We start from the raw sequence: 23,186 nt of genomic DNA on the forward strand, positions 1-23,186 counted from the left end.
CTCTCAGTGGTCCTTGGCAACAGCTGAGGGCATTGGTGACCACATGGAACAGATCAGACCCTCCTTGGTTATGAAACGGACACAAGAGATGCTGTCTATGGAGTGTCCAGTGCAGGAAAGGAAAACAAGGAAGAACCATCTAGTTCAAATAGGTTGTTCTGCATTTAAATTTGTTCTTTGCATGATGGACTGGAACTAAATTATTCCAGGTCACTGTCTATCTTACCAGAAGTTTACAGACACAACTTACAGGATCTTGGTTGAAAGGTGTTTACACTTGTGCTAGGTTTCCTCTTACCACTGGTAACTTTTTGCCACATTTGTTGGAACTTGGAGATAAGAAACGGTCATAACTCGTCACCTTAATGAAGGCTAAACGCATAGCATGTCAATGTAACATACAAAAGATCACAAAATAAAGCTTTAGCTTTCTGAGTAATGTCTAAGTGGGATGTCTTTTTGCCTGTATTTGGGTACCCTGCCCCTATCAGAGTAGAACACACTTTTCTTGAAGATGAACTGGGTTTCTTAAAAACAAAGAAATTAGTATAAACACAAAGTAAACATATTTTGGTATTATGAACCTAAATATTTTTGCATATACATAAATTCTTTACCAGGAAAAGGGAACTGAGAAATTCTGAATTAGAGTTTTTCGAATGCAGCAAGATGGAAACGTCCAATGCCCCCACCTGCCCGTCTCCTTTCCCCTGTTGCAAGCCAGTATTCCCATTCCTGCCAGTACCACCCTGTCAGCTCCTGGGGGAGAGTCGAGAGATCTGGACCTAATTCTTTTGCCTATTACACTCCAAAAGCAACACCAGGTCAGGAGATTTTTGGTAAAAGTATCACCTTATTCAGCCTTAGTAAATACAGTGCACATAATGTGCTTTTTGGGTAGGAAAAGGTTTCAGTCTAGTCCCTCTTTAAATTGTATTAGCTAAAGATGAGCTAAGTAAATCAGTTTGGTGTTATTTAATAACAGTGTTGAAAGTACAAGAAAAAGCATCCTTTGCAGTTTATCATCACAGAATGTAGCAGCAGCCCGAGCTTAAGGCACTGCTCTCTCTCCTAAATATTATTTTTTACAATTAAATCCAGAATACTTTTCCAGAAGTATTTTGTAACTTGATAGATGAATGAAGAAACATGCACACGCTTACTTCTATTGCCTTGGGGGAGGGGGGAAGAAAAATCTTTAATAGTGCCAACAAAATTTACAGTAAAATGTTAATGGCATTGGTAATGCTTAATGTCCGTTTTCAGCATGCAGTTATGCTGATCTGTGATGATCAGTCCCATCTTATTCCAGTGGAGTGACAAAAAGGCTCCACCTAAGATGGACAAACACCACAGTGTGTTGTGGGATCTTGCTTCCCACTGTTGGATTCCATGCTGTAGGAGCAAAGTGACAAGGTGGAATGGGACGGTGCAGCTCTGGAGTCCTCCTTTGCTCTGAAACACGGCTGACAGCCTCAGTTTAGATGTCCCCACTAATGACACATTCCTGAAGGTGACATAAAGTTGAAGGGGTTTCGACGGATCACTTCACGAGAGGGAATGCCAAGGTACAGTTGCAGTGCAGTGCTGCACTCGGCAGGCAGTAAGAGGCTTTTGGGCATGCAGCACTGAAGTATGAGAGGAGCTGAATCACTGACCCAAAAAAGAAAGCCCCTGTCCTGTCAGCTGCTGGCAGCACACAAGAGCCCCCTTACCCCTGACAGAAGAAGGGGGGTGGCAGGGGAGTAACTGTGAAACATCTAACACCAGGAATAAATGCCACTCGAGACTGAAACTGGGAGTGGGAAAAAGCCCTGCTGCTTGTACTTAAAACCATTTGAGCTGAAGCTCTTCTATAACCCCACCCCCAATCCCTTTTAGTCCCAATTCTATTCAGTGGCTACTTAATATTGCAGATGTGACTGGTCCTTTGAGCAGGGACTTAATCAGTCTGCAGACGAGCGCCCAAACCATACAGCTACAGATGCCACCGCTGGTGGTATCTCTCTCCTGCTTTATGGGCAACTCCACTCCTAACTGTGGACCACACCAGAAAGTGCCCAAGATTGCACCTGGACTGGCCCAGGCTCTGGCTTCACTCAAGCCCCTCGCTGCTGCTGGAGGGGTGACACAGTCCTGCAGTGCCCTGTGCCCGCAGGGGGCAGCCCAGGTGTTTCACCACTCACCACAGAAAGTGGCCACACCTTTATAGGGCAGCTACGGACTGTGCAGCTCACCTGCACCTTCCAGGAAGAAGCAGGGCTCTTTGCCTAAGGAAGGAAACTACAATTAGCAGGAGAGAAGTCAGACAAACTTTGTACTCCACCCATTAACTTTTCACATTTACTGGTGGGACCAGCAGCCAGGGGAGATCAAAGGTGTTTTTGATCTGTCTAGTTTGACAAACCCGTGCCCTTCACTTGGCAGCAGGGAGAAGGAAACAGCCATGATCAGGGAGCATGGCCTGGAGGAGCTGGCTTAGAGCCAGCATGCAATGTGAGCTCCGAGCTGGACACCCATCATTGTTCTGGCCAGTGGTCCCACCCAGTCCCATTCCTCTCTCCATGCACATCTGGCTGCCTCCGGCACTTGCGTAGGTGCTTCTGACCCCACAGCTGCAAACTGCTTAGGGCAGCAGTGCCTGTCAGGCTGGGACAAGCAGCTCTCAGGCAGCCTATTTTAATTCACTAATGCCCTTGTTTCTGAAGCACAGGATGTGTCTGTTCACCTTTGCCTTCTTCCATAAATGTGTTTCCAGGGGCTGGAAGCTGGCAGTGTCATCCTCTGCTGGCTCCCCAGGGAAGCAGCACGGCCAAGTTGAGCCTCTGCCAATTAGCTCAGCCCCACACAAACTGCAAAGTCGTCATGTGTTTTATCTGTGAGCACACCCTCGCCACTGCCAGTGCCAGCTCTGCTTTGCAGCAGCCTAACACACACCAGGGATCCTCAGCAAAGCAGGGGGTCTGTGTAAAACCTTATTTGCTTAATTAGGTTTGCACTACAATGCAGCTCTCCAGCTGGAATGGTTCTTCAATCTGAGCAGCACGCTGAAGCTGTGCCTGACCTGAAAATAACACAAGTTTCCCTTCCCCTGGATGTGTGTTTCAGAGTCTCACCTTTCACCATCAGCTACCTAAACTCTTCAAATTATCACATAAATACTTTCCAAGTGCCTGCATTTCATGTGGTAACTCATTATGATCATCATAAATATACCATAACCTGGGTCATGCTGTGAATTTCATGTTAAAGACACCAATGACACTGCCATTAAAAAGAGAAGTGTCAAGGGGTGTCAGGGTATGTTAGGCCATGCGTTTCATTGGTTTAGATTTCAATGCAGCTTAATGTAAAACCAGCTACATCACCCTTGTTTCTGAAAACAAGATCACACTGTAGGTTAAACAAATAAAGAGTCTGAATGAAAATCATCTTGCATCTCTCACAATCTAGGATTCAAAAACAAAACAAAAAATAACAGTAAATTTTCATATGATCCTGGGTAGAACAAGAAACCACCACACCAGCTCTTGTGTGCTCATGCTCTGCATGGTCACATCTGCTTAAACTAAACAAAGGATTTTACTTTTATTTACTGGGAAACAAGCCAAGTGAGCTCACACAATACATATGAAAAGGAAAAAAACCAAACCAAACCATGATGAAGGCAAACCCGTACAAAACAGTCACCATGCCAATAAAATGACTTCCACATCCAAGTGCTAATTGTACCTGAACTGTCACTTTACGCTGGCCCCTCCACAGGCCTGTAGTTCTCATGGTGGTTAACACAGTCCAAAGGCTCCTGGGCCTCTGGACTGCCAAACTCCTCTGGTCTCTGCAAAAACATTAAATCACTTCCTAAGAGCTCCCACACCTTCACTGTCTTTAGGCAGTGCCCAGGCACTGCTACAGCAGCAGCGACTGTGTAGAGGGACAGCAGGCAGGGTGACAAGGCTGGCAACTGGCAAGTGAGACAGGGTGTTGTCATTTTGTCAGGGTATTTCAGATACCTGTATAAAACTGGAAACAAAAACCGCACTCTCAAAAGCACCGCCTACTGTTGTTACAAAGAAAAGTTTTCAAATCCTATACAAATGGCATAGTTACATTTTGAAAGACTGGAGGGGAGGCTCACAGAAATATACTTCATCAGGTTTATTAGCTCAGAAAATACTTACTTTTTTAGAGGCCTGTCTGCTCTTTTCCCCTCTACCTGGCAAGACAGAATTGCTCTGATGCTTCCTGCTCCCATGGTGGCAGTGCTGGCACACCTCCACACTGCTGGGGGAGCCCCTGGCCACAGAGAGGCTAAAGCTACTGCCATGTTCCCGAGCTGTCAGCCAGATGCTGGCATGTGGCTATTGGCAAACCAGCAGTGCCAGCACAAGCAAAATGCAGCCTGGGGTCCACCAGGGTTTTCATCTCCAGTCTCCAGTTTCAATGGTCATGGGACCACTGCCCTGCAGGACACACCTGTTCTGCCTGGAGCAACTCAGAGTTTCCAGAGGACAGATTCTAGGTGCCAGCACCAACCTGGGAACTGTCTGAAGGGAGACCTCCAGGCAGCCCAAACCCTTACTACATGTGACCACTGCAGCTTCAAACTAAAAAGAAAAATAAGAGGAAAAAAAAATGGGAAAGAAAAAAAAAGAGAAACATCAAAGCCTTCCATAAACTCACGCTGTGCTAGAAGGGCCACAAATTATGCCATTCTTAACTCTGAGGCTCTTTGCAAGGGAAACAATCGGGACACTTGGAAAGGGTGCTTGAGTGGAAGCGGTTTATCTTGCTCCATTCAGAGGAAAGGATTACAGGCATAAAAGTGTCTGTCACCTTGGGGAAGCTGGAGTCTTCAGATTTTGCCTCCAAAGCCTCAGGGATGCAGGGAAGGAAGCTGTTTTGTTCAGATTAAAGACAGACACAGCTTCCTGACAGAGGCTATCCTCTCAAATTAGTGGATATTGCAAGATGTTTGTCTCTACTGGCGTTAGCCCAGCATTGACTAGGTGCAAGTGAGAAGAGAATCGCGATAAATGTGTATGAGAAATATCACTAGGTTATTTCAAGTTATTCCTATGCCTCTAATTTACATTTCCCTGGATGTTTCACACTGTGCATTAGTGATTCACAATGATGTACATTTACACACAGCAGGAGAAAAATTAATGAATTCCATCACTTCCCTTATTTGGGAGACTCTATGCCTGAGATACAGCTCCCTTGTTTTATTATGCCTTTTGATCTCCACAGAATAATCTGTTCTCCCCTTGGCAGAACTGTATAATTCTTTCTAATTTACTATGAATTACATTTATGCACTTTGGGCAGAATAAGCCTCATTATTTGTTATTTCTTTCACACTCTCCTAAAACCAGGCCGAATTCCAGCTCCCTGTCCTGTGTAGGTAGGGCATGCACAGAGCACGTCCACTGGTGTCCAACGCTGAGGTAGTGCACGGCACACACACAGGCAGCAAGTAACCATGAGGTTCACGACAAGGAACTGGGGAGAAAGAGCTTCTGAGCCTTCCCTCCTGCACGAGGCATCACTTACTGCATGGTACAACCTGTGCTAGGCAGGAAATCGTGTAAATAAATAATTATGGCTTTTGTTAGGTACGTCATGGTGCCATAGGCCCCGCTTGGAGCACTGTCATAAAAAAAGTGGCAAATTCCTGTGGCTACATCCTTCTCCAAGATACTGCCAGTAGCTCCAAATGATTTCTGAAAAGACACAAGCAAAGAAATAGGGCAAGTTAGGCAAGCGTGTTTATTTATTAGAAAAAACCCACCACGTTATGATTTTCCATTTGTGCTCAATACTGAAAGCAATTCTCCTTTCCCTCATGAAAACTTTAATCAGGATTATTGTAGGGCCCACATGACTTAGTTGGATCAGTGTAAGTAAATGAACAACATATAACTTCCGAGATTTTTGTCCTTTGGGGGAAAGAGTGGGATTACTCAAATATTAGTAATTCTAATGCCTTGACAAAGCAAACCCTCACTTCAATCTAACAACATACTTCAGAGCTTGTTAGCCACTACAATTTTATTCCATCTAAATCTCCCACAATTCTTAAATTAGGTTTCCAAATATGTTTCCAGAAGATACTTAAGTGATTCGGCCTGTCTTTGTAGGGGAAGGAACCAGGCCATCACACATATTTAAAAAGGAGCAGGGGATAATTGTCAAAGGAGGAGACTTCCCACCACCGCCCTTTGAACTCACCAGCTCCTGCAGAAACAGGTCATTGGCCATGTGCACGATTCGGTCCACGTGGATGATGCCCCCGATGCTGTTCACCTCGATGTCAGAGAGGAATGTGAGGACCAGAATAGCTTCCACCAGGAGCTGCCTGTACTCAGGCTGGGGGACGTGGTTCAGCACCGACTCCACGTGCACAGCGAACTTGATTTCACATGGGGTCATCTGGCAAGTTTGAGTGGAAATGGAGAGAAAAACTGACAAATCCAAAAGACTAGTTCCCCACATCCTGCAAGCACTGGAACATATGCTCCTCTCTGCACGTGGGGGCAGACTGACTGAAGCGAACAAAATGTTTGTGCCGCTTTAGCACTTACAGAAAGTTTTCGTGTTGCTAGACCTTGATTCTGCAAACAGTTACACAACCTCCAGAAGCTGCTCCAGCCCTGCGACCCATCACATACACATCTCACTTACATACAGGGCTGCTGATGCTTAGCTGGCAAATTAACTCCTTGCTCCTCAGGCTGTGATCTCACACACTCTGCCTTCTCTTTCTGGCATCACAGGTTAGTTGCAAAGCCAAACTTACTCTGTTAAGTTTTAAAAATAACCACCTGCTTAGAGGGGTGATTTTTAAATAAGCCCCTAAAGCTTTGCCATGCAGGGGTATTGCTATGCTGTTTGTAGAGCAGCTTAATTTGCACTGGCATATCTCTGGGGATGTTATGTTGCCTTAGGAGGTTTGTGCTTATTTCTTTCGATTCTTTTAAACAGCAAAATTAGATACTGTCTAGGTCTGACAGACTAAAAATATAAGCCTATTTATCTACACAATAGGGGTAAATAAAGCTCTCCTTTCTGGAAAAAAAAAAAAGACAACATTTAAATTTGGCAGAAAATTCCAGCTCCTCTCTTCAGCTGTTGCAATCATGCCTCAGAAGAGAAGGAAGCCAGAGACAAATCTGAGGGAACCAGACAGGAAAACAGTCTCAGGCACACAAGCACCTCTCTTGCGCTGATGGATTACTGTTCACAGGAGTTTGTTTTATAGATGTGAATTCAAAACTTGCCAGAGCACCTAAAGGCAATTGAACTAAGGAAAAAAATGTAAGGAAAGGTTATAGAATTAAAGAGTCAAAGCTTTGGTTAGAAAAAATCATTCTTAACTGGTATTTACTTTTGAGACTGTGAAGCCAAAATACACTGGCTGGTGTTGCAGCATATTAAAAAATGCAAGTGGCAAGGAACATGTCTGCTTTATTTCAACAGGTCTGCACTGTCTCCTCACCTCCACCCCCCAAGGACTGCCATCACCCACCTCTCTCAAGCCCTGCTCTGTGGGCACACGGGGAGAGTAAAGGTGTCCAGAAAGCAGGCTCAGCAAAGGGGAAAACTGCCAGAAACACTCTCCCAGGCCTGCCGGGGAGGGACACAGACCTGGGGAAGCCAGCAGAGGTGCTGGGGAAGGTCCAGATGTTCTAACCTCTTAACCAAGGATCTGCAACAGCAGCTCTGCCACACCTTACACTGTCACAGCCAGCATTCAACACAGGGGTAGAAAATAGTTGAAAATCATTGGTATTTTACTGTACCTCTCTGGTGGTTGAAGAAGGAAGGACATACCCATCAATGGACAGACCATGGCACTGAAACAACAACATTTCAACAATGAACAGAAATTACAGTTCTTGCAAGGAGATCTTCTGAGAGTTCTCTCATTTAGGCCAATACGTAACAACTTTCGGATAGAAAAAAAAAACAAAGCAAAAACCCCCAAATGAGACCAAAAAACCCCTGTTCCAAATATTATATTTCATCTATGCTAAAGAAGTTATTATGTAACCTGGCAAACATAAGAAATAGCCTGACATGACACACAAGAGAGTGTTGTGTTCCAGCCCAGCTATCAAAGCAAAGTACTCAGAGAGGCACTACAGCAAGAGGCACACAAAGGAGGGAAACAAATCGATGAGAACACTCTGCTCAAAAGGAAGTAGAAATAAAAGATAACATGAAAGCATCATAGACAACAGACCACAAAAGCAAGAACCTTTCTCATTTTCACTAAAACAGCACTTATGTGTTTCAGATCCAGGGCACCACACCTCAAGGATGTCAACCAGTGGGGCAGAGGTGATGTTAGAAGTACCAAGTGACAAAAGGAAAGAGTGACAAAACTCAAGTGGTGAGAAGGCAGGCTAAGGAGTGACACATCTGAGTACCTGAGGCACAGAAACACACACCAAGAAGAGGAGACAGATTTTATGAATAGTCCAAAGAGATTTTAAGAATGAAATACTGAAAATTAAATTAGCACAATTCATTTTAATAGCCAGAAAAAACACAGAAATACTCCCAGCTATTAAGTTAGGTCAGAAGTGATGCTCACTCTACTGAAAGATGCCATTAGTAAATAGCCAAGAGGTCACATATGACTCATCTTGGCAGACATCAACACTAGGAGTTTCAGTGTAACTGATTTTAGAAGGACGACCAAAACCAGCCTAAACTAGTGACAGTCTTTTCACAAGGCATCAACAGCTCAGTGCTGCAAGGTGCTGAACGCTGGCTTGCATCCAAGCAAAGAAAACCAGGTGCATAATCACTATGAAATAGGTAAAAATTCATATTTCCCCTCTCCTCTTTCCTAGATAGTTGCTTCAACACATTTTCAAACCCCTGATCTCTGAGGTGCTGGCAAGGACTTCCTTTTCACTTAAAAACAAACAAAACAATGTTGAGAATGCCGTGCAGCTCAGAATAGCCAGCAGGAGATCTCAAGGCATTCTGGAAGAGTCAGTGCAGTTTCCTACTTCATTCCTCACAGCCTTTCTGAACCGGAGCACAGAACTGCACTGCACTGCAGTGACACTGCACTCAGCTGCACTGACAATGTGCATTAGGCTGTGGGATGCATGGCCATCCAAAATTCAGGATTGGTGGTTTCGGAGAAAAACAAACTTTCAAAGACACATGTGAACTTGTGTTAATGGAGCACTTTTATGTTGAAGAGACACACTTCCACTAATGACTCTCGTTTCCACCAGTCTCCCAGCTGAAGACCAACTCCCGGCAAGATGCTGCCTCTGGACTACCATCTCCCCAAGTTACTGTACAGCTTTCTTGCTTCCTGCCCTCCATAGTGGCCAACTTACCTTCTGAAGGATTTTCCACACTTTCTCATAAAAGCCAACAGGAACTCTGTTAATAGCACCATCAAGCCTCCTTCTGCGCAGCCACTGCCCCTTTCGGTCACCCCAGCTCATGTCTCCGCTGGAGCCAGTAGGAGAAGTACTGGTGGGAGATGATGGAGTGCTGCTCCTCTGTAAGGACATTAAAGCCTTGGTTAATTGCTTTCTACCACCCCAAGTGGGTGTATTGACCACGCCTGGTCAATACATTTTTGTTGTAATGCTACCTCAGAACCAGGGGAAAAACACAGGCCATAGTGTCAGACAGGATGATGGAGCAGGATTGATCCATATCTCTCCCCTTCAAAACAAGCTTCACTTCTCGAGTACTTCAGTCATTTCTCAACAAAACAGGCATGCAGTTCAACATGGTGTAATACAGAAAACTTCAGCGCTTGGTTTAACACAAGGCCTGACTACTTTATCACGCCCAAGTTGGCTTCCAGGGCAGCGTCACTGGTGTTCGAGATGGGGGGATCTGCAGGTAGGTCTGATTCACTTGGGCATTGGGCTCATTGTTGTAAAAGAACCAAAGGGTCTGTGAGTCCAGCAAGAGAGGTCTGCCATGCAAAAGCTCCATTAAAATAAGTAGATTAAAAATTGACTTCATGTAGCCATGAAATTATCATGCTTGCCTCTCTGTAAGTATCAGTCTTGTTCTCCTTTATTACTCTTATTGCTCTATTTTTTTACCCTACTAGACTTGGACACTAAATTAGACAGCAAATCCTGTTCAAAGGTGTGGCACTACCACCAGATTGTTCTGATTTCCACACGTGCAGTCTGTGCCTATTCCTTGCACTCCAGAGACTGTGCTCTTCTGTTTTCTCACTCCTTTTGGCACACCTGTTACTTTCAGCCCAGAAAGGACTTCAGTGAAAGCCCTATCTGAAATCCCATCATTACTTCTCCGAGTAAGAAACCACCTGAGCAAGGTACTGGGGAAGGGGGATAATAAGACTGAAAACTGCGTAGTTGGAAGGTGTATTTTGCATAGTGCAGGGATTTTGCACAGCCAAGCTCTGCAAAAAAATCCACAGCATATCAGAACAGTCCATTTGCACTGCTGCTGGTGTTCATGAGGCACAGGTGGTGTTCTCCTGGTGTTTCACTGACCATGACAGACAGAACTTCCTTCATCCTGCTGAGCAGAGCTTGGGCATGCAGGAGCAGAGCGTGAGCATCAATGCCAAAGTAGAGAAATCCACCTGGATACAATAATCAATCTGACTACTCAGGTAGTTCAGAGAAGCAAAGATCTCCCTGAACAGCTAAATATGTGCACTTCAATCAAACACAGCTCTGCAGCTGTGTACTTATGACATCTGGGAGGTGTGCCATTGACAATAGGTCTGAAGATGCAGAGAATCACAAATCACAACAGCCAGTTCAAAGGACATGCACAGCTGCAAACTTCCTGTCTCTCCATGACACATTTGGAGCTTCAGACTTACTTTAAATTGTTGAGGTCTCTGTTAGTAAAATAGTTAAGCAATTATCTTCCTTCTTAATAGTGAGAGTTTAAGAAGAGCTACAGTTCTCTGCCTTGAAAGAAGATGACTGCTTGAGGAGACAGCCATGCCCATAAAATCCCTGTCTCAGCGACTTGAAGTTATTCTGGGTTTCTCACTGTCCAGACACTGCCAGCATTTATCAGTGCTACATTACTTTTAAATACTGAAGACACCTGTAACATAAGTACAGGTGCTACAACTGCTTAAGCTTCAGAGGAACTAAGTGGATCCAAATGCGAGATTCAACTTCTATTAAAAGATTACTAATGAGAATTGGTTCCCAGTGAAGATGAACAAGACAAAGAGGTAGGGTTTGAAAACAAGTTTTTAAGCAGGAGAAGTCACAGAAGGTGTCTAAAGCCAAGACCTTGCACAAACACACACACACACACACATGCACACAGGGGAAGAGCAGGTGCAGAGCAACAGACAGTGTTTACCGTGGAAGCGAACATGCTGCTGGACATGGAGTGCCCCTCATGAAAGAACTACAAAACAAAACCAGACACCAACACATCAGACAGACAGCCACGACAGAACAGAACACAAACAAGGTTAGCTAGGTAACCCATCCATGCAAAGACAAGAAATATGGAATAAGCTCAGGTATTCTGGGGAAAACTGCAACAACCCCTGTTCCTCTTTCAGTGTTGCACTTCAGCTGATCTCAGGGCAGCTCCTGCTGATTCCCAGGGGCACCATGAGGCAGATCCTGCTTTGCCAGGAGCCTGTTTGGCAGCCATAAGTCATCCATTTGGCTGCCCATGCCATCCACTGAGGTCCCACCATGGCCAACACAAACCACCGTAGTTTGAGGTGCGTGCAAAAGCTTCCCTGTGACTCAGGGCTGGGACGAAAATCAAGCTCCAGGCTTTCACTCCATGTTTGTTGCAATGCCAGCAGCTTCTCTTTGCACAAGAGGGTCATCTTGCTGCAGGCTGCCAGCTGGGTGGGCTGCACTAAACAAATGGCTGCAAGGCAAAATTTTTGCTGAAATGTGGATGCAGCACCTCAGACTTACAGCACTTTTCTCTAACTGCCCACCCCAAGCCATGCCTCCACGTTCAGTGTTAGTGGCTCAGACCTAGGCCAAGGCTTGATGTTCTGACTCAAGAAAGAACGGCAGCAAATGAGAGAGCTGCAGTTGCTCAACATGAACAGAGATGTCAGTACAAGTACTTGAAGCATTCCCTGTAACAACAAAGTTGATCCTGCACCACCCTAGCCAACCCCCCTGCCAAAATGACATTACATTAGTATCTAATAAATTATTCAGAGAATGCAGTGAGATGTAGCAGGAAACAGCATGAAAGGCTGGAGAGTCGGGAGAACAAAAATAAAACCAGGCAACTCCTCCTCTGTGCAAAATACCAAGTTTCCATCTAATGGAAAAGCAACGCAGGCACTACACTTGTAATGTCAACAAAGGCCCAAGTATATCAGCTCAGGCCCACTACTGTATTTAAATCAAAATAATGCTGCCACCTAGTGTCTTGTCCCTTCTCCTCCCTGGACAGGCCCCAAGACAGACACCCCCTGCAGGACTGTGAGCCCTGCACAGTCACTTCAGGGCCAGTGCAGAGCAGTCAGCAGCACCTTCACAGCCACAGCTGTATCACAAGGCTCGGCCACGATGATGCTCAGGGAGCAGCTCGACTCTTGAGACAGACTCATGTTTCACAGGGGCCTCTGCTGTCCTGCCTGACCAGGTCCTGTAAAGAATCACTAACTGATCTTTACTGCCATCAGTAACAGCAATAATCATCCCCTATTCTGAAGAAACACAACTGGAAGAAAACAAACCAAGATTCCTTTTCCACAAGAATCTTTTCCATTGCAAAAAATGCGGTCCGTTTTTGCAACTTGGGCCAAGTACAAGAATGAACACTGCATGAAAGCTTCACTTTGTGCATCTGACCTTTCCTTAGCTAAAGATGATAAAAGAGCTGTTTTTACAGTGGATGCCATGAATGCATTAGTTTGTTCAAGTCGTTCTATTTTCAGCATGTGAAACAAGAACAAAAGAGGCAGCACATTTTTGGAGGAAACATCCCATAACTGCCTTCTAGTTAGTGATCAGCTTTAAAATCAAAGCAACTTTGGAAACTTCTGTCATTTAGCAAGAATAGAACCTAGCACAACACAGTTCCAGAACAGCTGCACTTTCTGATGAGCATTGACAGAAAACCCTCACCTGCTTCATCTCACTCTTCAATTTAGTAATACCACTTCTTTCTGTTTTGGTTGCTCCAGAATGCCCCATTTCATGAATAGAAATCGCAGGGCTAGATGAAGAGGAATCTACAGGTCGCACTAAAAGAAGCAAATGGACATTTTTAACATCGTAGGGGTAGAAAAACAGATGAAATCTTATCTAGATGTTAAACACATATCCTTTCAGAAGTGTGCAATGCTCTTGGTTGACAGCATCCTTTCAAAACCATGTCAAGAGTTCAAACCTGATGGCATCAAGTAAGGGGCCTACATCCATACTTGGGTATCGGAGACTGATTTTCCACTCCGAGACACTGAGCAATTGTAGCTTTAAAAGATGTCAAGAGTTGCAATGAGTCTGTGAGGGCCTACATATGAACCCAGGAGAGAGCTGGTGCACCAGTCAGGAATATGTGGGCATCACAGACATGCTTATTGAAGGCAGGTTAGATATGCCCTTTTAATGGCTTTTGTTCTGGTCACATAAAATTTCTTCATTTTAGAAGTTTGCCTTCATGTTATTGAAAACTTGATACAATCTAATTTCAGTGCAGGATAGCTTCCATCATATTTGTTTTGTTTATTCCACAGCAGGCATACACATGTACTGGTCACCAATTATTAATACATTACCTATACCTCTATTTTACAGGCTGAGAGAATAGATCCCCACTTATAAGATTGTAAGTTTTTATTTATAGTTCTCACTTAACATATACAAGTAGCCAAGTGGACAACTTACAGCTTCTTTCCACTCCAAACTCTTTCCCACTGAGAATATGATGTAGGAGACTCTTCATATCAAAGGGGCTTAGATTCATCAAACTCTCCGAAGCTTCTTCACCTGGTAAAACAAAACAAAACAAAACAAAAGACAAGCATTACTGTGGAAAAGCAACAAGCTATGAAGCCAACTCAGAAAACTGCTGATGAATGAAGCTCAATCATATCTAACCTTTTGGCTTGCACTTCCTTAAAAAAAAATTAATATGCAGAGTAACATTTCAAAGAAAATACATTTCAGGACTAAACAACAAACACTGCATAGAAGTAACACTATTTGCATTCATGAATATTATGTTGTAGCTTGTGCAAAATTTCTTTGAAGCTCATGATGAGAAAACAAGATCACTTGGAAAAGCATTACAGCCATCTCCCAACAGCAGATGACCTGTAGATCTAAATTACAGAGTCAGAGTTATACCATAAAGAATATCCACTTCAGTTTGAATAACTGAACAAGGGGGAAGAGGAATCTTCCATTAAGTAAAAAAAAAAGTTTCTAACTTTTCTAGTTAGAACTTAGTTTCTAATTAATTTTCAGAGTTTCTAACTGCACATATGAATGAAGAGGTTAATAAAAGGATTTTACATATATTAATGGAAAGATCAACAACTAAGGGTGAAGCAGGAATGACACAGTCAGTACCCTTATGACAAAAGCGGTTCTTACCTGAGCATTTCAGACTCCGAGCCAGCTCAGTGGCCATCACCTGGATTATCAGACCAATGCGGAGCCTGAGCATCTCCACAAAAAGACTAGGCTGGGACCGGACGTACATCGCCAAGTACATAATTATTTCCTGCAAGGAAAAAGGCACCCGTTCAAAGTGGGCCTTTGTGGCTTTCCCAGTCTCAGAGCAAACACTGGCACCGCACTGGGCACAGCCAAAGAAGCCTTTGACACACGCTGCTTACCTGTGTCAGGACTGCAATACTGATGTCTTGGCCACTGGCTTCATAAATGAGATCTGTGAGCTCCTCTGGTGGCAGCGGGCTGCAAGAAGACAAACCACAGCAAGCAGTGACTCAGCACAACCAGCTGTTAAAACTCTTGAGCAATCACTGGAATCATCACCCAGAAACATCTCTGCACCACAAAGGTGCCTACAGGCATGAGGAATAAGTGTTAAAAGAAGGTAACAGCAGCAGAATGGTACTGACAGGAAGATGAAGAGCAGGCTGACTCTGTAAGTGAAACAGAGCTCCCACTTACGTGGTAATGATTTTCTCACGGGGTTCTGGTGGCAGGCCCACTGTCAGTTGCTTGTGGTGCGACAGAAGGTCTGTGCATGCCTATCATAAGGGGACAGAAAGCAAGAGACCTTTCTCTGAATCAAGTGGAAGTGACACAGCTTTTAATTCCCAAAAATGAAGCATTTCTTTAGCATTTCTTTCTTTTTAAGTGCATTTCTATTAATTACCATACATGCAGATCCAGCAGAATGTTGTTAACTAGATGCCAAGGATCTCCTGAGGTCAACAGGGATATGAGGGTATGACCAATCTGAAAGCTGCTTCTCCTTTTCAGTGAAATCAGCAGCATAATGATTAAGGACTTCAGTGGGGCTAGCAGATAATAAAGGTTTTCATCCTTTATCATATGATAAACTTTTGGTTTTATTTAAGACAAAAATATTTTAAATCAACGAAAAGTTTGGCAATATTAGCTTAAAAAATCCTGCATACTAATATGTATCTTAAAACAAGCAAATACCCAACATACTGCATCACATTCCTGAATGAGCTATCCTAGTACATTCTGAAATAGGTACTTCCACCAATACCACAGTGTTTACTCTTATGTATCAACCTCCTTTAAAAGTAGGTGTTCAGTTTATTTGTTTCAGCATCCTGAATTGAAGAGCTCACAGAGCAACGTTCCTCTGATTTTGAAGAGTCTGTTTTCCTCCCTTAATGTGGAGGAAGACTGATCATCTCTACTCTCTTGCTCTCTAATTCTTTGTCAGTATCTTCTCAAGTTAACATACATGGCTTTCTGTGAGTGTCTGTACTGCTCGTCCACTGTGTCTTGAGAATGGAAAAAGTTCTGTGCCTAGGATAACTAGGAAATTAAACTAATATTTTAGAGTACTTGAGAGGAAACAGTTTTGTAATGTTCAAAATCAAATCTGTACTCCTAAAATGGATCCTTCTTATTATCATTTAATAGTCCCAGATATTTTAATGCCTCCCAACACCCATGCACATGGCAGACTGTCCACCCAACAGGATGGAAACTGGCAGAACATGTTTTTGTGTCATCACTCACATCTTAACATAGCTCTGCTCCGAAGGTGTTTGTGCCATCACAAAAGCAACAGACAATTATCAGTGACAACTGCAGCTTTGAAAACATGTAATTAAACTTCTCCAATTAACAGAGATGAAATAAAGCCTTCACAACCATTTACAGTGACTGTGTGACATTCTCAGTCCATGCCAAAATTAGCACCGTTCAAAGTACAGAGGAAAGGTAAAGATGTCGTAATAAGATTTAGAAAAGCAACCAACGTTTACTTAAAAATGTTTCACTATGTATGGTAAGACCAGAAGAAGGGTAAGCACAAGCCCTGCTGGCAAACTGGTAGTTTTATCTCTGTTTCCAGGCACGAAACTGAGCCAGGATTATTTATATGTCATACCTCAGCCAGGACTTCCACTCTCTTTTTGAGTATACCGGAAATGTAACGGATTAAGCCCCATTCTTGATTGAGGCCTGCCTTTCTGTAGAGCTCGTTGAGTAGGCAGTGGACAGTGACACCATACTGTCCATCCAGCTCTGTGTCCCAGTCAGCACCTCTGCCGCAGAAGACACAGAAGGTTAATTGTCACCAGGTAAGGTCTACACTGCTAAACCCTACCACACAAACCCAGCCGCATTTTGATCACCTTGCTCACACTGGTGACAGAATGAAGTACTACACAGGACATCTGGGCAGTCACCAGAGATCTGTTATATGTGGACAAAACCCCCTTGATACCAGAACCTTCACACTAATTTGAGCACTCACTTAGCTGTGAGCCAGTGACTTAAAAGGAACCACCCGAACGATTTCCCACCAGACTTTAAATTGAGCATTCACGCAGACAGTTTGCTGCAGGAACACTCCATGTAGTGCTTTTTCAGAGCAGAATTCAGCAACAAATTCTGCTGAAGACTACATCCATTTTTCAGATGCCTCAGGGAAAGTTTTTTGCCCTACCTCTTCCTTAGCTATTAACTAAGCTGCTTATGCCATTATTGAGAAGCAAAGAAGATTTATGCTCCTCTCCTGGTTTTGAAATTCACTGCATTATGGCTTCTCTTTGGTAATGTTTTGAAGTGCCACAGAATGACTTTTCAACTCTTGCTGAGACATAGAGTCCACCAGAAGTCCTGTCCAACAGACACTCCCACAGTGAAACAAGTCCAGAATATGGAATTAACCATGTTAGATGCAGTTAAACAAAAAAATGGTGGTTTTTTCAGGATTTCCTTTACTCTTTAAGGGAGGCTGCTAAACATTTTGCTTGGGAAATCAAGAAGATCAAAAAAGAGGTCCTCACAGGAGACAGACTAAAATAAACAAAAATACAATCTTTGTACCAGTAGGGAAGACCATCTGTGATTAACACATGCTTGTCTTTGCACCCAAAGCTAACTGCCTGTCAGGTTCCAGCAGTATTCTCCTGCATAGGAAAAAATGCCCAATAAATGCACTCCAGAAGATGATTCTATTGGTTTGTATTTGCATTTTGTTCCTGTCAAAGCTATTTAAATAGGAGGTATTTACTAAGCCCAGCAGATGGGTCTAGACTGGACCAAGAATGTTTTGGAAAGTACCAAATTTTAGCCAGTGGTAGAGGGATTAGAGGAAAAATAGAGACCACTCATTAAAATTGCATTTTGCTTTTAGTTAGACAACAACACAATGAAGTGTCCTTCCTCTGCTTCCCTTCTTATAATGAAAATCCCACCAAATCTTTGTGGACTTTAAATAGAATGCCACAAATATAGCAGGGTGGGTTTGCATTCATGGAAAGAACTTGTGCATTTCATTTGTGAGCACAAGTACTCTTTTGTATCCAAATAATTTATGTAATCAAGCTAACTGAAAATATTCTTGTTAAAGCACAAAATATTTTAATTCTTCCCCCAAAACCCAACCCTGAACAGTGAAAAGCTTTTGCACAAGAATAATCATAGCTGTGACCAAATTTAAAGATGCTTAAGTTCATACTCAGACAACTCACTTTAGGATATGCAAGATATATAAGATATCTGCTTGGTCATGGAGTGTTGGACATTCCTTCAGCTGATCAACAAGCTTCCTGCAATCCAAATCACCATGAGCATCTTTAGGTAAGTGCAAGACACTTTCACGGTCCTGATAACAAAGATGGATGAAAAATCAAACATGTGATCTTGAAAAACGTAGTGGATCAAATTCAAACAGTAACTCCCCATTAAAAGATTACAACAAACTTGAAACAAAACTCTGCACTTGAAATACAGACACATTACATAAGTCTTGCCAGGCTACTAACTGGGAGACTAATCCCAAGAAACACAACACCCAGAATGGAACCTTTGTCTCTTTTTTGACAAAATAAAGAAACCAAATTATTTGCATGCTTTTCCTATCATTTTACATTACTTGTAAAGAGAAAAGCAAAGAGATATTATCTTTTTTTTTTAGTTGAAATAATTTAGAGCTTTTTGAGTTCTATCTTGAATATGTATATATGTGGTGCTTTATGAATGCAGACATTGCCATTGTGATGAAACTAATATATTAACTAATCAGATGATGCAACCCTATGGGGAGTTCTCTGATGAAAAGTTTTGTTTAACAAGCTATTCAACAATTTATATAGTTGTAAAATACCATTTCCACAAACAGAGCCTCATGCAGAACAGAATCCCTTGGGAGGCTGGATACAATCTCCTTTAACCATTCTCAGCAGCTGGTTACCACATAATCAGACAAAAAAAGAGCCAAGCACAACTCCATCTTCATGCCTTGAGGTGAGATTTGGCTGGTGCCTCAAGGACATTACTGTAAGTAGCATTTCTTGGAGAACATCTCTAAAGGCTTTGAACATCCTGTCCTTCCCTTCGTGTTCAGTTAGAACTAAACATGATTACTTAACCTTGGGCTTCTAAAAATAAGCAGCTATTATAATATTTCTGTTCTGCACATGCAGTTAAAAACTTCCCACTTGATTACGTCTATTTGACTAAAAAACCTTCAGCCAGCCAAAAAAATAAATTCCAAAACAAGGGAGTGCCTTAGACAGAATGGCTTGTCTGTGAAGGAAAATGAGAACTGGCACAGGGTTTGGGTGGAAAATACATGGAAAGGCCATAGCACTGAGTCCTAAAACCACAAACAGCATGAAAATTCCCACAGCTTACCTTTGTCTCAAAGAAATGGGGATTATCAACAAGATTCAGAGACTTTCGGTGTGTGTTCAGAACTTTAGTGGGAAGAGACATCGGCACGGCTGGAAAGTGAAGCCACAAGAACAAAAAGTCTGTTTCAGTAACGCAAAAATCAAAAACATCTACATGAAGCAGCTATACCAGGCAAACATATACATGAAAAAACCTGAAATATACAGAGGCAATGCTTCTGAGATGATGTGCATGGAGCTCTGAGACAAGCTCTTCCTGTATCTCCTTGCAAGCTTGTTCCAAGATCGGCATGTCAAAGGCTCAGGTGCTCAATGGGTATCTCTTATGTTGGCCCATGACTCAGAAATCCTGGCCTGACCCTGCTAAGTGTTTTAAACATTTTAACAGGAATAAAGTAGAAAAGATGGGCCAGCTGGTAAGATATCAGAAAAAAAATTATAATGGTAAATGCAGGCTAATGTTCTATTACCTTCATATGCTGAATTCAATAGAGGCTATGGTGGTGTGGCACATGAAAGATGGGAGAAAAGGCTAACAAAAAAGCTTGAAAGTTATTAATTTACACTGAAGTTAAGGGAAGCGTTCCCTTGACCAGAGCATTGAATACTACATATCCACCTACAAAACAATGCATAGGGTGGAGTCCATTAGCAAATTCAGTCAAAGCATTATTTTGGTGTTTATTCTCCAATCACTCTAGAAGAAATGTAGCATAATTAGAAATACTGTACTCCCTCTCTACTCTATTTGTTCTTACAAATTCAGAAAGTACATGCACATATTTATGTTTTTCTTGCATTGAAACATTCCATTTTACCACAGCTTTATTAAAATAAAAAAATACATTTAGTCTGCCTTTGTATAAATAAAAGACAAAAACTGACTCTGAAATTCTATTCAACTGAGAAGCTGGAGCAGTTTCCATAACATTAACTTTGATTAAATGTTACATTTCATAGCAGGTTTTCTACATATACACCATGACATGGGATACTGTGGGAACCCCCACAGCAACAACTTCAGAGTCATTCTTGTTTCTTCTCTATGCAAAAGGAACTAGTGGTATGAGTATGTTAAAAGGCATAATTTTGAAATGCTTGCTTGAACTTACCCCTCGTAGCACCTCCAAACCAGTTTTTCTAATATTATAATAGGGAGAAATACCTGGAACCTCCAAGCCCTTTGTCTTGGCCATTATTGACAGTATCTCTTCTGTGGAATGGTTTGCACTGAACACAGGTGGTTGATTGGCTGTCTTTGAAGTTGGAGGCAGGTATGACTTCAGTGCTGTACTCTGCAGGACATCATTTATATACTGATCCAGCTCATCCTGGCTATCTAGTGTAACATACAGAAAAGAAAAGGTTTATTAAAGGTAAAATCCTAATTTATCAGTGCTTCCTTATTCAAACACACCAGTATTTTTGCTTATGTAGAAAGGTGCTCAAAAAATGCATGCATGCATATGCTAAGCAAGAAATTTTTAAGCCAAATAAATTGGAAAGAAAAAATAATCAGTTTTTGGCACTTTGAAAACAATTACATTAGGAAGCTGGTTTTCCTTTGGATGAATCAAAAGGGTTTTTTTTCTTGTTCATAGTCTAGTTGGCACAGTTGGACTTGTTGATCTTAAATGTCTTTTCCAGCCTGTATGATTCTAAGAATCTATCATCTCTTCCACACAAGCTCTTGTCTGTGACTCCTCACAGTCTCTTCCTCCCTCCAGCCTCTGCCACACCTCCCCATCTGCCAGCTCTTCAGATTCAGGTTTACCGTAGCAGTTACCAGTCAATCCCATACTATGAACATAGGAAGAATACACAGGAATTCATTCCTTAAATAAGTCATGCAGGTCCTAACTGTCCTCAGGAGGTTGCATGAGAAACCCAAATCCCTGTCATCTGTGCACAGAATAGACTCTGCACTGTAGGTAAACTCAGACTCTGCTGATAGAACTTGACACAGAAAAAATACGAAGTGGAAAAAACGCTACTACCTTTTTCACAGAAATCTGCTGGATAGTCCCCATATTCACTGTCAGGACTATTACAGTCTTCATTACGGTCATCAAACAGTTTTAGGCCACAATCTGGATCCAGGAAGCTCAGATATGTATGAAAAGATGTGGTAAGAAATTCTGCTAGCTTGCCTATCTTCACCCTGCAAACAGGAACACATGCCAAGGAGCATTAACATCCACCATTTCGATACTGATTAATGCTCACTGAGCTTTCAGCAACTCCCCAAAATTTATCAGACCTACTATTGAATCCACCTTTGGTAAATACAAAGCAGCAGATACAGATACTGAAAAAAAAATAAAATAGGCAAAACAAGAGTTGCAGATCCAGCTGAGTACTTACTGCTCTAGCTACTAATTGAACTCTGTTACAGTGACACCTACAGGCCTAACTCAAAGCCTGACTTACAGGGTGCTCTATATTTCTTTGAAGAGAGACCCTGAACTAAGACTTAAACTCCAAGGACAATGCATGAGAAACTGGGGCTGGGAATTCCCCACAAGTATCTTTTCACAGAACTGCAGTGCTGCTAAAACACAGAAATCACATCTGTGCTGGTTTGGGCTGGGGTAGAGTTAATTATCTTCAGACTAACTAGTATGGGGCTATCCTTTGGATTTGTGCTGGAAACTGGTGTTAACATTGGGATGTGTTAGTTACTGCTGAGTAGTGCTTACACAGCATCACAATCTTTTCTCCTCACCTCACCCCACCAGCACAGATTGGGGACGTTCAAGGAATTGGGAGGGGACACAGCTGGGGACAGCTGACCAAAGGGACATTCCATACCACAGGGTGTCATGCATACAGAGCCAAAGGAAGAAGGAGGAAGGGGAGAATGACTGGGGGTACAGGTTTTGTCTTCCCAAGTCACAGCTACATTTGATGGAGCCTGGCTTCCCTGGAGATTGCTGAACGCCTGCCTGCCCATGGGAAGCGGTGAATAAATTTCCTGTTTTGCTTTGCTTGCATGTGTGGCTTTTGCTTTACCCATTAAACTGTCTTTATCTCAACCCAAGAGTTTTCTCACTTATACTCTTCCAATTCTCTCCCTCATCCCACTAAGAGGAGAGTAAGGAAGCAGCTGTGTGGGGCTCAGTTGCTGACTAGAGTTAATCAAACAACATTTGACTGTCAGAGGAAGATACCGATTGAGAGAGGGCAAGTAAGAAGAGAATAGGGAGATACTGTGGCATTATATTTTATATGTAGATGAATAGAACACATAAGACTACTACTACTACATGCAATTTTTGTTAAAATTATGTCCAATAACTGTGAAAATAATTTACTTATCAATAACAGAAGCCCAGCCAAGACCAAGATTTTGTATTTCCACAGGTTTGGCAATCATTTTCCTTATCCACTGATAGCACTGAGAGGTAGCACACCTTTTGGGAGACAAATCTTTTCCATGGTTGGTCCAGCTACCATCTGATTGCCATATAACAATTAAAGCTAAAACCTCCTTCTCTGCAGAGTTCTAGTACAAGGTCTGCACACTATGACAAGTTCAAAACTGACACTTTTACAGGATTTAATTTTAAAAATCATGGAGATAATAATTTGGGGGTTCTGACATTACCTTGCACCTCCAAAATAACCATCCTCTAATTTTCTTATTGTGGCAAGAACTGCTGGATGAATGTCAGTACCATCATCAACTAAAAAAGAATAATGAAAGAGTTGAAGCTAATCAACACATTCCAAAACTACCATGTCCAAACAAAGTTAATTACTGGGTGTTCTCTACAACCTACATCAGACAAATTTAAAAGAGAATCCAAAACTGCTATCAATACTAGCTTATTCAAAAATCCTAAACAAACATGCAAACAAAACACAACCCTTC

The 23,186-nt window shown here is 42.5% G+C and overlaps 1 protein-coding gene across 3 annotated transcripts in view; it reads right to left on the minus strand.

Moving 5' to 3' along the window:
- Positions 1–1,163: 1,163 nt before the first annotated feature.
- Positions 1,164–23,186, minus strand: part of PHKA2 (phosphorylase kinase regulatory subunit alpha 2) — a 45,497-nt gene continuing 23,474 nt past the window's right edge. The window contains exons 17-32 of one of the 3 annotated variants that reach the window (XM_050332509.1): positions 22,920–22,998; positions 21,310–21,473; positions 20,478–20,651; positions 19,314–19,402; positions 18,149–18,282; positions 16,558–16,714; positions 15,129–15,208; positions 14,831–14,909; positions 14,586–14,715; positions 13,875–13,976; positions 13,113–13,231; positions 11,359–11,406; positions 9,369–9,536; positions 7,806–7,859; positions 6,235–6,435; positions 1,164–5,726 (exon numbers count right to left, since the gene is read on the minus strand). In XM_050332509.1, coding sequence (XP_050188466.1) covers positions 5,553–5,726; positions 6,235–6,435; positions 7,806–7,859; positions 9,369–9,536; positions 11,359–11,406; positions 13,113–13,231; positions 13,875–13,976; positions 14,586–14,715; positions 14,831–14,909; positions 15,129–15,208; positions 16,558–16,714; positions 18,149–18,282; positions 19,314–19,402; positions 20,478–20,651; positions 21,310–21,473; positions 22,920–22,998 — 1,952 coding nt within the window. In that variant the 3' untranslated portion in view covers positions 1,164–5,552. The other 2 variants (XM_050332510.1, XM_050332511.1) reach the window with 2 other exon arrangements.

Source organism: Myiozetetes cayanensis, unplaced genomic scaffold, assembly GCF_022539395.1.
Source record: "Myiozetetes cayanensis isolate MyiCay16 unplaced genomic scaffold, myiCay2020 scf5-8, whole genome shotgun sequence".
Classification (NCBI taxonomy): domain Eukaryota; kingdom Metazoa; phylum Chordata; class Aves; order Passeriformes; family Tyrannidae; genus Myiozetetes; species Myiozetetes cayanensis.